We start from the raw sequence: 14,682 nt of genomic DNA, 5'->3' as shown, positions 1-14,682 counted from the left end.
AGATTTGTCAATCAGATTTCATCGTATAAAGATGAAGTGTTCAAAGAGGAAGTTTGCCAAAACACGAGTAGGATTCATGTATGCAGATTGATTTTGTTAAACAGTCAATGAAAACTGGAGGAAAATCAAACTAGAGTTTCAAAAGTTATGAATTCTTAGCTCACCTGAGCCGAAAGCTCGAGGGAGTTACTGTGATCATCCATTATTTGGCCTCAGCGTGCATTATGTGTAAACTATTTACATTTTCAGCTTCTTCATGAATATCCCATGACAGATTTCTACCAAACTTGGCAGGTAGCATCCCTAGGGTGATAGGATCCCAATTTGTTCAAATGGGCATTTGATGCATTATGTGTTTATGATTGCTGAAATGTGTATAGGCAAATATTATTCTCTCTGCTTTGTTAAGGAGCTAGGTCAATTGCTTTTTTGATGTCTTCTGTATTTTCTTTATATTGTCCAGCACTGGAACCTTATGACTTATTTGTGTCTGGAGAGAGTACCTAGCATATAAAATAAAAAAAAAACAATTATCCTAAGGGGGATCAAAGTGTACAGTAAGAACAGTTGTGATATTTATGTGTGCTCTTGTTGCTATTGCTCAGGATGGCCGCTTAGCCAGTGGTGACATTGTGCAGGAGATCAATAGCATAAACTTGGAAGGCAAGTCTCGCGATGACGTGTATGACATTCTACGTAGCACATCCGGTACTGTGCGACTGAAAGTCAAGCGGGATGTTGCTGAGGTATGCAGCTTCTGCAGTTTTGTTTTGAAATTTTCCCAAATTTTAGTGATATACTAATGTTTGATTTCAAAGAGCATCAAAATCAGTGAATAAGGTATTAGCCTCCTCATCTTCCCCATCTTCCCATCATCTGTCCAGCTGTCCATCCTCGTGTTTGGATGTCCATCCGTAATCGATTTTGTTGATGATATAACTACAGAACTGTTTGAGGTATCCAAGTGAAACTTGGCATATATATGTCTGAGTGGATGAAGCTGTGTCTATTAATTTATGGGCACACCCGCTCAAGGTTAAATTCTGAAAATGCTACTTTTTCCCCTGTATCTCTGGAAAGCCTGAAGGTAATTTTGTGAAACATTGTGTATACTATTACATGTTTTACCAGGTAAAGATTATCTAGGAAAAATTTTGGGCCATTGGGTCAAAGTTTAAGGGTCCAATGAAAATGCTGAAATTTCAATTTCATCTCAATATCTTAGAAATGGTTCAACAGTATCGTCATGAAAATCAATACCAGGTACATAAGTTTACTACTAAACACAGCCCTGTCGCAATACACATTGCAAGTGTCGCGACAGGGCTGTACCAGTTGAGATCCAAAATATTATCCTATTGCGGACCGACAAGATTTGGACTCCATTACATCATGTCTGTAATTCACACCTATATATCTTTTATCTATATCAATTTAGCTTGGTATTTTTCTTATCGATATTGATGTACACAATTTACAACTTAACGAAAACAAGGATATAAATAGCGTATGCACACTGAATTCCAAGTTCTCCGCATGGTGGAGATCACATTTCTTCGCACTGTTGTCAGCCCTGTCGCTCAATTCTCAGTTCAAAGAGATTGCTTCAGTTGCGATCAGGACTGCCAAAAATAGCCGCCATGCGCGTGGCGGTAAAATCGCTTATCTATCTCTACATAACCGTGTATACAAGGTTTGCATGACACTTTCAGCCCACATGCCGTGCTCTCATTCTATACAGAGCACTTCAATTTTAAGTATGTGTCTTTGGTCAAAGCTGTTACAACATATTTTGAATTAGTGCTGTGATGATCAGACTATACTGTTGGAAATTGCAATTTTGCTCCATGGATATCACACAAGGGGTTGCTAGGGAATTATATATTTATGCCATGCTCTAATTCCATTTGAGTATATGGTAAAATTTGTGCTAGAATGTAGAAATTTTCAACACTTGATGACAGTTTTGTAGCTGTGTGAGGGGCTTAGCTCGGTTGGTGTATTGGTCTCACGTCTGGTCTGCTGAAATTTCACTGTTTTTCCATATTTTGAAAGTGGCTAAAAGTATTATGAAAATTAGTGTCTATATTACCAATTATTAATTGGATATAGGGTCAAAGGGCAAGGGTCAAAGGTCAAGTGAGCATGCTCAAGTTCCAGAGTATGTGCTCTCTGACACAATTTTGCTTTGTTCAATGAATGTATAACCACGGATCACATTTTACGGTTGTGCCATCAAAGTTTCAAAGACGTCATTGCAGTTTAGTGCCAATCATGTCAAACTGTTGTCTCTCACTGTCAAGATGTACTATGAATGATTAGGAGAATAATAATAATCATGATAACTGTAAAGTTTTACTGCACAATTTCTATATGATTATACTGTGCATAACAATATAATCAACATAGAAGAGAGAAAGAGATTACTAAACAAATAACATAACTTAAATCTTAACTGAAAATCCTACAGTGTAATGGGTATACAGAATAAGCCAGTTCGGGGTTCCACTTTGAGCATGAGCAGAAAAAGGTCATTTGTACCAGCAGAGCATGTTGGTTTTTAAATTCACTGAGATAAGCATCTGTGATGCAATGATTATTCAAGTGATCGTTGTATTAGAGTGATGCTTGCCATCACATCCACCTGGCAGCAAAAACAGTATTTGGCAATATCAATAGAAGAAGATTGTCATTACATTCAGTGCAAAATAAATGGATGTTTTCCGAAGTGTCAATTGATGGATCATTCTGATCACGTGGTCTACGCGAGTACATCCTTTGTTTGAACATGACTGATGAATTCCGTGAATTGTTATGTTGGGCAAGCTAATGCATTCTGTTGCTTGAAGACTAGTGGAGTGCCTAATCAACTGAGAAAGAAGAAAGGTCATTTGTACCCATCTGTACATGAGCTAACCCCAAACTGGCTTATTGAAAGGGACTGATGATTAACACAGATTTAAAAAAAAAAAAAAATGTGTGATATAGCGGAGGCATATGAAAGCATACATTACTAGGTCTTTCCAATAAGGTCTGAGCAGATGAAACAAAAGTTCAGATTCTGTTTGCAGAACAAAGTTAAATGAATGTGAGGCTTCTCTACTATTCTAACTCAGTTGCCCAACCATTGCTGCATAGTGAAATGGGCGGGGATAGACATTTTCTGCATATTCTTATTGTTGGTTAAGCTCCACATATTTTATGATTGGGACTTGTCTCGTGTGTGCTGTACATGTATAGTTCATGTAAAAAAATTTCCCTGTGATTGTATATTCTCATTGTTTCAGTCTGCCAAAGCTCAGATGAAGAGAGATGCTCAGCAGGCCAGAAAGGATAAGAGACCTGTGAGTATATTACCTCTGTGTTTCCGGTGCTATGATTTGATTGAAAATTGGATGCAATTTGTGCTATGTACAACAGAGTGTCAGTGTATAGTGTCAGATAGTCATTGAAAATCTTAGATTGCTAGGATGGAACAGATACAATTTTTTGGGGGGGATACAAGACTAACAAATGCACACACACACACACACACACACAAAAGCAGCAATAACAATCAGCCCTCAAAGAGAGATGAGAAACAAACAGAAAAACAGAACAACTCTGGTTATATAGGCAATATTTCAGCACCTGTAAATCCTGATTGCCATTCCCCATTTGCACTTGTCTGGGTATTTCAAGAATGGCACGTGATTCTGCTGGCTAAACCTGAGTGAGAAACATTTTTAGTCATTCTCAGAGCCCCGTGATGGCCCTATTTTCTTGTCGGCCAACTTTCCACTTCCCCCTTGCCCACTCCCGCAGCAACAAGTATTGATATAAGGGTCTCTTCAGTAAGTGTGCATTGCAGTGCTTAAGTTCAGATTTTTTTCTTCTTCCTTTTCGGCCACTCCCCTGTTTGGCCTGGCATTAAGATAGGTTCACAGCTTGGCACAATGCTAGCAGCAAGCTGAAAAGGTCAGTATGATGGCACATCAGGATATTGACTTGTGTGTTCAATCCAAATTCGAGTGGCCATGCTATTAATCATTAGTATGTCTTCATACATAGTGGCTATCAATAAGTAAAAATAGATGTCATGAGTTTTAAGAAGGTTTTTGTTCCAAAGTTCATGTGCATGATTACAGATTATATGGGACCTGCCATGACAAAAGGATCCGAAAGTCGCTGATGGCTGAGCCGAGAAAATCGAGTTTGAAGTGTGAGATCGTAAAAATCGGTCAAAACCATCAAATTCAGTAATCTGTTTTTGGCAGAATTTTATAGTCTAATGTATCTATTATTATCTACCAAAATTTTGAAGCTGAATGATCAAAGGAAAGATATGAAATTAATGTTTTCCTGGGCCATGATTTTCCAACTTTCAACTGAGGAGAAACTTGTCTGAAGATTTTGATGTAGCTCCGCAGATAGACTCTGCCCTAGCATCCAGGGAGTGATCTTATTGGTCAATGCGTGGCATCCTGGTTACTGACTGGTCGAGCGTAAATCGCTGGTGCTAAGTTTGAATGAACATCCCGGAGGTTGCTAGCTGCATACCTTCTATTGTCAAGAGGTGAAAAGTGTCTTACCTCCCCTTGATCACAATTGTGTCGGAAGGAAATCTTTGAAGGCAGTTTTCTCGAAACGCCGATTTCCTAGACCACTCGACATGCTCTCATAGAATCATCGATATCTCTGCAACCAAGTTATTTTATGAGTCTGTTATATAGAAATTAAAGTGGAAGACTAATGGAACAATGCCTTGTCATTGTCAGAAAATCGACCTCCCCCGACTTTCGGATCCTTTTTTTTTGTCGCGGGTCCGTATGGTCTGAATGTGTTTCTTCTATAGATCTATTCGATGCTCCTAAAAATAAATTTGACACACTAGTACTGTAAAAGCAGAAATTTTCGTGATACATTGATTTTCGTGTATTTCGTGCTACTTCTGGCTAGCGCGAGTTCTAAAACCTACGAAAATATCTTTGCAATTTTCTCTGCACATTGTGAATGGGTTGACAATCGCGCAGGGTAAATATGTTTTTGAGCCACTCAGTGCGAAAAATTAATCACATGAAAATATTGATGTTTGCAGTATGCATAGATATGTGGGCATGTTCAAATGATTGCATCATGTCATCAAACAGTGACTGCATCCATTCTCCAAAGCACTGAATTCAGTCTCCATGCTCACTTGCAGTTGCAACTACAAATTACCCTGTAAAATTATAGATATGATTATTACTGCAAGCAGCTGATGTATTTGGTATAATGTCAAAAATCCAGGGTAGCATCCATGTTGATTTGCTGCAGAGACTTTAAATCTTCCAGCTTATGAGCTTACATGCATGAAGTTGTGAATCGACCAAATGATAAAAGACTCGAGGAGAGTATTTGTGTTTAATGAATTCTTCTAGCTGAGGAGGTGGGTCATCTGACTTCTCTGTACAACAAAACTGTCCCCTTGATAGGCTGTCTATTTTTATTTTAATGCCTCCGCCACGAAGTGTCGCCGGAGGCATTATGTTTTCGGGTTTGTTTTTCCATCCGTCCGTCCTTCCGTCCGTCCGTCCATCCTTCCATCCATCCGTCCGTCCTTCCGTCTGTAATCAATTTTGTGGACAGTGTAACTAAAAATCCGTTAGAGGTATCCAAATGAAACTTGGCATGTATATGTATGAGTGGGCGAAGTTGTGCCTGTCAACTTTTGGGTGCACATGCTCAAGGTCAAAGGTCAAAAGGTCAAGGCCAAATGCTCAAAATTTCACTATTTCCCCCATATCTATGCAACGCATGAAGGTATTTTCTTGAAACTTAGTGTATACATGTACTACCAAATAAAGATTCTCCAGAGAGAGTTTTGGGTTGTGAGGTCAAAGGTCAAGTGAAATGTTAACATTTCACTTTTTTCTCCATATCTGACAAATGGTTCAAGGTATCTTCATGGAACTTAGTACATATGCATGTACTGACAGCAGTGATTATCTAGGAAATTAAGGGGTCATGGGTCCAAGGTCAGGGGGTCAAAGGTCATGGTCAACTAAAAAGTTCACTATTTTCCAAAAGGTCAAAGGTCAAAGGTTAAAGGTCAAGTGAAAGGGCTATTAAAGTTTCACTTTTTCCTTAAACTTATAAAAGGGTCAAAAGTCAAATAAAAATCCTCAAATCCCCAAATACCTGCACTCTTAGACAATATAGCCATTCATCCAATTAAACCTAGCTCAATGCAAGTGAACATGAAACACATTTGTTACAAACCTGTCATTTTAATAGTTTGTTTATTATGTGAAAATGTTATCACACATTGTCAGGACATTGTACTATAGACCTATTACTAGAACCATGCATTATTGCGGAGGCATACCAGTCGCCGTAGCGACATTTCTAGTTAATTATTCATTTATTCATCTATTTATCTATTTATTTATTTATCTATTTATTTATTCATTTATCTTTCTATCTAACTATCTGTCTATCTATCTATATGTACCTGTATATCTATTTATCTTTCTCTCTATGTTTCATAGTAGAGTGAAAGTTTCCAGCAGGATGACTATGGTCTATTCACATCCGTCCCATGCAAAACCATGTTGAGTATTTCCATTGTAAAAGAGTAGGCCTACTTTTCGGGGATGTCAAGTTATTTTCAATTTCCAATGTGCATTACCCTCCAGATAATATGATTTGCTGGAACACTTTAATAAGAAATAGCTTTGCCCCATAATTGCTGCAAACAAGCTATCTATTGAACACTGTTTTTTTAATACCAAGTTTCTAGATGTGAATGTGTGTTATGTGTACTGACGGAAATATGACATTTTCTAATAGACTGCTTGTTTGAAGCAATTTTGGGGCAGAGTTATGTTGTAATAAAGTGTTCTAAGAGACCATATGGTATTGGAGGGTAATGCACATTGGAAATAGAAAATAACCTGTCATCCTTGAAAAGTATTCTTTTACTGTGGAAATACCCTGTTCTCTCACAGACCACTATTACACCTTTCAAATCTAAAATTCCCTGCCCATGGTGGTACAAATCAATCAAACCCTAATGCACATATATAAAAACTCGGTATTTTTTAAACAATTGATTAGGTGTTTAATGTATTTTAGAAAAATAAAGGAAGACGAAGTGATTCAGCACGAGCGTCATGATGAATTTGTAGTGGGATTTGCTATAAAGGAAGGGCATGCATACATTTAAAAGAAGGCTTAAAATAACCTGACAAAGTAATACAATTATGATATCCAAACTGGTAATGGCACATAGATTTTGATATGAGGCAGGACATAATGCTCTGCCACTATGTCCTCCATAGAAAATTTGGTGCACTGGATCATGGGGCTGAGTTATCGATAGATTGTTACCAGTCCAATCTCTTTGGATACCTGCTGCACTCTTCAAGGATATGTTCATATACAATACACATACAATAGACAGTATTACTATCTAGCTACTGAAATTTCTCAAAAAGAAGTCCACTGACACTGAGTATACTGTAAAAGTGGAAATTTTCGCGGTGTTGAAATTTTCGCGCATTTCGCGCAACCCGAAACTAGCGCAAAAATAAAAGCACGCAAATATTTTTGCTTGCCGTATGTACCAGTAGTTGATGTCTTGATTCTGCGGAATTAAAAACACGCGAAGCTCTTCTTACCCCGCCAAGCGCGAAAAATTAGTCGCGCGAAAATATCCACTTTTACAGTAGTGTCTAAGCTGTAGGCAGCAGGTTTCAATGTGTGTGTCTGTGTGTGTAATATCAGATTGAATTGCATGATATGATAAGCCTGAGCGAAGTCACTGCAGACATAACATTGTGCACTTGTCTGAAGTGACTTGATAGTGTCTATTGGTATTGTTCTGTGCCAGCTCACTTTTACTCTGATTATCATGACTCCACGAGGATATCCACCCCAGTGGTGCAAATTTTTGCTGTTGAGTTGATCCATTTTAAGATATAATGAAGGTGCTAAAACTTTTATGCCTGTGCTTTAATTTTATTTGATGCCCATTAAACATAGTATGCAAGTTTTTTTGTTTTGATTTATGAATTCTGAGTACAAAAAGAAAGAGAGAGAAAAAAAACTTGTTAGAGATCATGTATTCTACAAGCTGTTTGTGCTGATGTGGTTGTTCAAAAACAAATTTTATGATTGGGGATTTATTTTCCCATTGTAAATGAGTAACTTTATTGGTTATTAAAAGGTAGTCTCTAATTAATATGTATGCTTTGATTATGGAAAAAGACAGAAGACAAAGAAGTCACCCCAAATCATTCTTTGTCTTTATCCTGCTCTATCAAAAAGAAATGGTTCATGATTTGGAAGAGAGCAACCTGTATCTGAAAGGAACAAGAATGTCTCAGTGGTCATTCGTATTGGTTTCACATTTGTCTTGCTTTCAAGCAATACAAGACTAGTGTTCATTGTAGCAACCCAATTTATGTGACCTTTTGTGCTCAGAAAATATTGTTGGACAAACTACATATCCATGCTGTAGCCAGCGTGTGTGTGATAGATGTTGGTCCTGATTTGAACAAAGCATGGCTCTTTGCATTAAAACATCAGTAAACATTCAACCAACCTGTTTTCAGTCATTTACATGCTGTAGTAGACAAACTGTAGACAACAGCTGTGAAGCATGTATGTGTATACAGAGGATAGTATTATATGAGATAGGTTCCCTTGTTTGGGACAAAAATATTGAAGGATTGATTATCAATATGGATAAATATATTCTACTAAAAAGTTGCCAATAAAGTTTATTCATTTGCTTATCAATATCAAAGGCGTTATGATATCTGCCAACTTGTCATACCATTTTATATTTCATTCAGTTATTTGGATGGCCATTATTTACTCTTCTATAGTGCCAGTTCCCAGAGAGACTAATTATGTGTTTGATTTTCTTTCTCATCTTTTGTCATGGGGTTTCTGTTCGTTCAAACTTGGTCTTCATGCTTCTGTAGACCTTGATCGTGACCTTTCCAAACAACTCTGCTCAAACCGGCGAGAGCCCTCGGCATACCGTGTCGAGTCCCAAGAATAAGGAGGTATTATGTAGCATCCAACCCCAACAGTTTTCTGTTGTACCCTTCATTCCTTCAACAGAAACCAGCATATGTTACATGAATACTAACTGACCTTCTCCATTTTTGGGGTTTATTGTATGTACCCTGCTGCTCCTATCTCAGTTCATTAGTATCATAGTATATGTCTCTAGAACTTAAAAGTGGGAATGTCTTTGTAATGATCACCACCTGCATCCAGTGTTTCTCACTACTTACCTTTCTTGGCTGCAGAGGTTTCCCCCACCTCTTACTTTCTTTCTTGAATATTCACCTTCTGCTTTGCCTTTTCCATTTCCCAAAATATTGTATGTGCATAACTCTTGTTCATCCTGTTTTCATGCGAGAGGAATGATAGTAAAATGCTTTCCATTCCCTTATTTCCTTTTGCATTCATGCACCCATGCGCACACACACTCACACACACATACACACACACACATACACACACACACACATACACACACACACACACACATACCTGTATATTATACTCACAAATATACAAATACATGCACACTTGCAAGTATTTCAAACTGTTATGTTCTAAGTTCTTGATGCCCCTCTGACTCGATAATCAATATCCTCCCCCGCATTCTCTTGTCTGTGAGTAATTTTATTGCAGTCCTTTCAAAACTGACAGATATCGCTATTAAGAGAGTGGTTCCTTATCTGTGACTGTGTGTTTTCTATAACTCTGATATCAGCAATATGATTAGGGATATGCTATATCTCTCTACCTTTGTTGTCAAATTAATGTCAAGTAGCTTTACTCTGGCTCTGTTACATTTTGCCTTTGTGGATGCATTAGTCCATAATCACTTGCTTTGTCAATATGGGGGATCACAAATAAGTTTATGGCCATTGCGGTCATAACAAGCAACAATTTTTCTCCCTTTACAGGTTATGTCCCTCTTTAACAAAGTCAAAACAAAACTGAACAAACAAGTAAGAAGCTGATTTACTATCAGCCTGTGCGAAACAGTCAAGCATTGCATGTATCCCCTTTTCATGGTCGACTGTATGTGCCATTGAACAATGAAAAATATCAATTGGACATGAGGTATGAATAGAGCGTGCACTGATGGGCTCAGGAATTCTTTTGTAATACACTATAAAGAACACCCGATTGGAGTCAGTGAAAGTCAAAATCTAGTGAGCTCAGCCTTGATGGCTACGAACGTCTTCATACGAGTTTTATCGCAAAACAAACCTACTACTTTGGTGGAAAAAAGGTAAATTAGAGAAATACATGCAGTTTTGATACAGAAAAAGAAGAGATACTAAACTCTAATCTATCCATCAGTCATTTTTCTGGTTAGCATAACACAAGTATTCATGAATTTGGGCCGCAAATGCAGACAATCTTGTCAACATGTTGGAAACCTAGTATACCAGGTTCCTGTGTATGGGTTGATGCCACAGAATGGGCTAACATTGTGCCCCCAAACCCCTTAAAGCCAAAACGTAGCTCTTGGAAGGGCTAAAAATTCATCTTCCATCATTTGGAATTTGTTTCTAATACACTGGAAGGGTTTACCAAGAAACTTACCTGGCTGACGTGATTTGATAGGATAATGAGTTGTTTTGGAGTGTTTTGAGATCAAAAGTGTAGAATGTTGTCGTACACATCTTTTATTCCAGAAGGGCCCTTCCCATTAACCCTGCGTTCAGCATTGTGAGAAGGTAGAACATAAAATGATGATTGATCATACCCTTGCAATCATATTTTCCAACAAGCTGTATGCGATTTACTCTAGCTCGGAAGATCCATGGATATCTTTGTGGCCTGATTTGTCGATCACTGATAATCGATTATGAAAATTAAGTAGCAACCACCATTGGGTAAGCTCTTAGATTGTGGACTTCTGGTGAACCTTTTTATGCCTCTGCCACCAAGTGTCGCTGGAGGCATTGTTTTCGGGTTGTCCATCCGTCCTTCTGTCCGTAATCAATTTTGTGGACAGCGTAACTAAAAAACCATTTGAGGTATCCTGATGAAACTTGGCATGTTTATGTATGAATGGGCGAAGTTGTGCCTTTCAACTTTTGGGTGTACATGCTCAAGGTCAAAGGTCAAGGTCAAATGCTCAAAATTTCATTATTTCCCCATGTCTATGCAATGCCTGAAGATATTTTCTTGAAACTTAGTGTATACATGAACTATCAAATAAAGATTCTCCAGAGAGAGTTCAGGTCATCAGGTCAAAGGTCAAGTGAAAATGTTACAATTTCACTTTTCTCCTGATATCTAACAAATGATTCAAGGTATCTTCATGGAACTTAGTACATATGCATATACCTACTGGCAGTGATTATCTAGGGAATTTAGGGGTCACGGGTCAAAGGTCAGGGGTCAAAGGTCAAGGTCAACTCCTCAAAATTTCACTATTTCCCTCTTATTTATGCAATGCCCGCAGGATTTTTCTTGAAACTTAGTGTATGCATGTATTACCCAATAGAGAGTCTCTTGGAAGTTTCTTGCCAAAAGGTCAAAGGTCAAGTGAAAGTGCTGAATTTCACTTCTTCGTTAAACATATAAAAGGGTTAAAAGTCAATTAAAAGTCCTCAATTCCCCAAATACCTGCACTTTTAGACAATATAGCCATTAATTCATCCAATTACACCTAGTTCAAGGAAAGTGAACATTCAACATATTTGTGACAAGCCTGTCATTTTTTTTTTGCCAATTATGTGAAACTGTCATCACACATTGTCAAGACATTGTACTATAGACCTATTAGGAGAACCATGCATTATGGCGGAGGCATACCAGTCGCTAGTGACATTTCTAGTTCAGCTAATATTTCGCACTTTCATTGCTGCCCAACTAAAATTGTGTTATTACAGCCTTATTTCATACATTTCTTCTGCATACGTGTACATTATAGAGCAGTAATTGATAGTTCTGCTGGCATACAAAAGCTATGTTTTGGCCTTAAGGGAAGTTAGTGCTATTCATGACAGATTCAGGGTCCCCCCCCCCCCCTTGGCCCTTTAGGGGAACCAAATTTAGGGCGAATTTTCATTTTCATCTTCTTCTTGAAAAGTTTCGCTAGACTTGGCAGGTATTATCATTACAAGTGTAATAGAATATGTGTGCAAATGGGCACTATGCCCCCTTGGTGGCCCAAAATTCTCAAATCAGAGAATCATCAAAAAATTGTCTTCATTAAAACCTGAAATGATAGAGTTAAAATGCTATAAGTAAGTGCATTTGTGAGTTCAGTGCAAATTCAAATTTGTTCATGTCAGATCCAAGGATGCCCCTGATAGGGCCCAGTGGGAGCCATCTGTCACCAAACTTGGCAAGTATTATTGCTAGGGTGATGTAATATATATTTGGGCACAAAATCTCCTTCAACAAAATAAAAAATGCTTTCAGTAAATACATCAGTGAGCATACTTTCAAGTTTGTTTGTGGCAGATCCAGAAATCTATAGCCCTCTTGTGACAAGTACCAAATTAGGGCCAAATTTTCGCCTTCTAAATGCATGTTCAAATTTTTACCGAATTTGGCAGCTGATAGTTATGTTAAGTCAAATAGGCACCATACCCAGTGGGGAAGCTTGTAAAATCAGAGAGTATTTTCTTCCGAACCAGAAACGATTGAGCCAATGCTAGTAGTAAATACATGGGTGAGTGTGCTTTCAATTTTTTAATGGCAGATTCAGGGGTAGCCTGCTTACGGCTTGGACCAAATTTTGAGCAAGTTTTTACATTTTGATGTGTTATTTCTAAAAATGCATAGTCAAATTGTCACCAAATTCGGCAAGTATTATTGCCAGTGTGATGAAATAGAAAAATGGATGCCATGCCCATATACATGTGTATGTTAATCGTAGACGTAAGGATCTGCAAGAATGCATGGGATATGAACTTGCGATTCTCATGAGACTGCTAGACCCACTGGGTCTCTTGTTTTCTTCTTGTTTATCTTTTTATTATTATTACCATCATAATCATTATAGTAGTCATCATCTTTATCATCTTTACCATATCCCCCTCTAAACAAAGTCTGAAGGGAGTATAAGGAATTGATGTGTGGTCAGTCGGTCAGGCAGGTGGTTGGTCTGTTGCAAATGTTGCCAGTCAAGCTACTTCTCGAGTTTTCAGTCAATTCAAAGGAAATTTTGTACACAGGTTTAGCTCAATTTAAAGTTGTGCAAAGCATGTTCTTTCAGCTGTAGTAGAAAGTGAGTTACCATGGTAACATCACATAATAGCCCCAAAATCAGGTAAACGGCTTGTGAATTGAACTACTTCTACAGTTTTTCAACGATTCCTAGTTGTAGAGAAAATTGGCACCCATGAAAAACTCAATTTAAAGTTGTGAAAGACACACTTTTCAAGCGTACTGGAAAGTATGTTGCCATGGTAACAGCACATTATTGCCCCCAAGTCAGGAAAAGTCTTTGTAGATTGAAATTCTTCTCCAGTTTTTATGTGATTCAGAAGAAATTTAGCACACATGGTGAAGTTGATACAAGATTTTCATTCAACCATGAGTTGTCTTTGAGTTAAAGATTTGGCTGATTTAATATTGATGATGTCATCATACCAGCATTTGATCTCAGAATGTTGATTTTGAAATTATGATGTCATATATTTTGATATTCATTTGAGGTCTTCTAGGTAATAAGGGTCAATTTTCCCCAAATTTTGATATGTCATAACTGAGACAATGCTCTTTCAGAAGTGTTGTATTTATGGGAGGGTGCTGCATGTGTCATTCAATACAACAAACCAATCAAAACATACCACACAAAACCAGAAGAACATCATTGCATGACCTCCTCACCCATTTTAAAATCTTAAACAAATAAGGAACCATGACAAGGATATTACCTTTGAAAGTTGCTCTAATTAACAGGTACTGTGGTCCATTGTACAATGGTAGACACTGGTAGGCACCTGCCTACAAGGGTGGCCCAAACTAAGTTTATCAATTATCAACCTTGATTCATGGGCAATAATGGCAGATAATGTATCTCTGCTGGCTGGTGTGAACACACTACTACACTGTAACTTATGATGATAATGTTAATGAATGAACTAGCAAAAATTGTCTAGAATCGAATGCACTGATAGTACTCAGCTTCCAACATGCTATATATACCTTAGTTCAGCAGCCAGAAAACTTGTCAACAATTGGTATTAATTTAGCTTTTTAGCTGAAGTAAACATCAGTGAGTGTACTTCCAAGTTTCTTTATGGCAGATCCAGGGTTGGCCCATTTGCGACCAAGACCAACTTTGGGGTCAGTTTTCACATTTTGACCTTCTTTATCAAAATGCATAGTCAAATTATCTACAAGCTTGGTAGCTATTATTACGAGTGTGATAGAATATACAAATGGGCACCATGCACTCCTGAGACCCTCAAAGCCCCTCAAGTTTGCTGTGTTTTTCTTTGTTAAAGGACAAGTTCACCTTCATAAACATAAGGATTGAGAGAATGCAACAATGTTAGTAGAACACATCAGTGAAAGTTTGAGGAAAATTGGACAATCGATGCAAAAGTTATGAATTTTTAAAATTTTTGTGTTGGAACCGCTGGATGAGGAGACTACTACAGCTTGTGAGTCATATGCGTACAACCGTATAAAGAAAATATAAAGAAAATTCAACAT

The 14,682-nt window shown here is 37.8% G+C and overlaps 1 protein-coding gene across 1 annotated transcript in view; it reads left to right on the top strand.

The window, feature by feature from the left end:
- The window catches only part of LOC139722847 (uncharacterized), a 56,075-nt gene that overhangs the window by 11,051 nt on the left and 30,342 nt on the right, over positions 1 to 14,682 (top strand). The window contains exons 5-7 of the mRNA XM_071634133.1: positions 606 to 746; positions 3,288 to 3,344; positions 8,952 to 9,035. Of these exons, the coding sequence (XP_071490234.1) occupies positions 606 to 746; positions 3,288 to 3,344; positions 8,952 to 9,035 (282 nt within the window). The remainder of the gene's footprint in view (positions 1 to 605; positions 747 to 3,287; positions 3,345 to 8,951; positions 9,036 to 14,682) is intronic.

The sequence above is a fragment of the Diadema antillarum genome, unplaced genomic scaffold (genome assembly GCF_040938485.1).
Source record: "Diadema antillarum isolate AM-2024a unplaced genomic scaffold, OU_Dant_1.0 scf00000173, whole genome shotgun sequence".
NCBI classification, from domain to species: Eukaryota; Metazoa; Echinodermata; class Echinoidea; order Diadematoida; family Diadematidae; genus Diadema; species Diadema antillarum.
The sequence above is the reverse complement of the archived record's forward strand: the minus strand, read 5'-3'. Positions and strand labels throughout refer to the sequence as shown.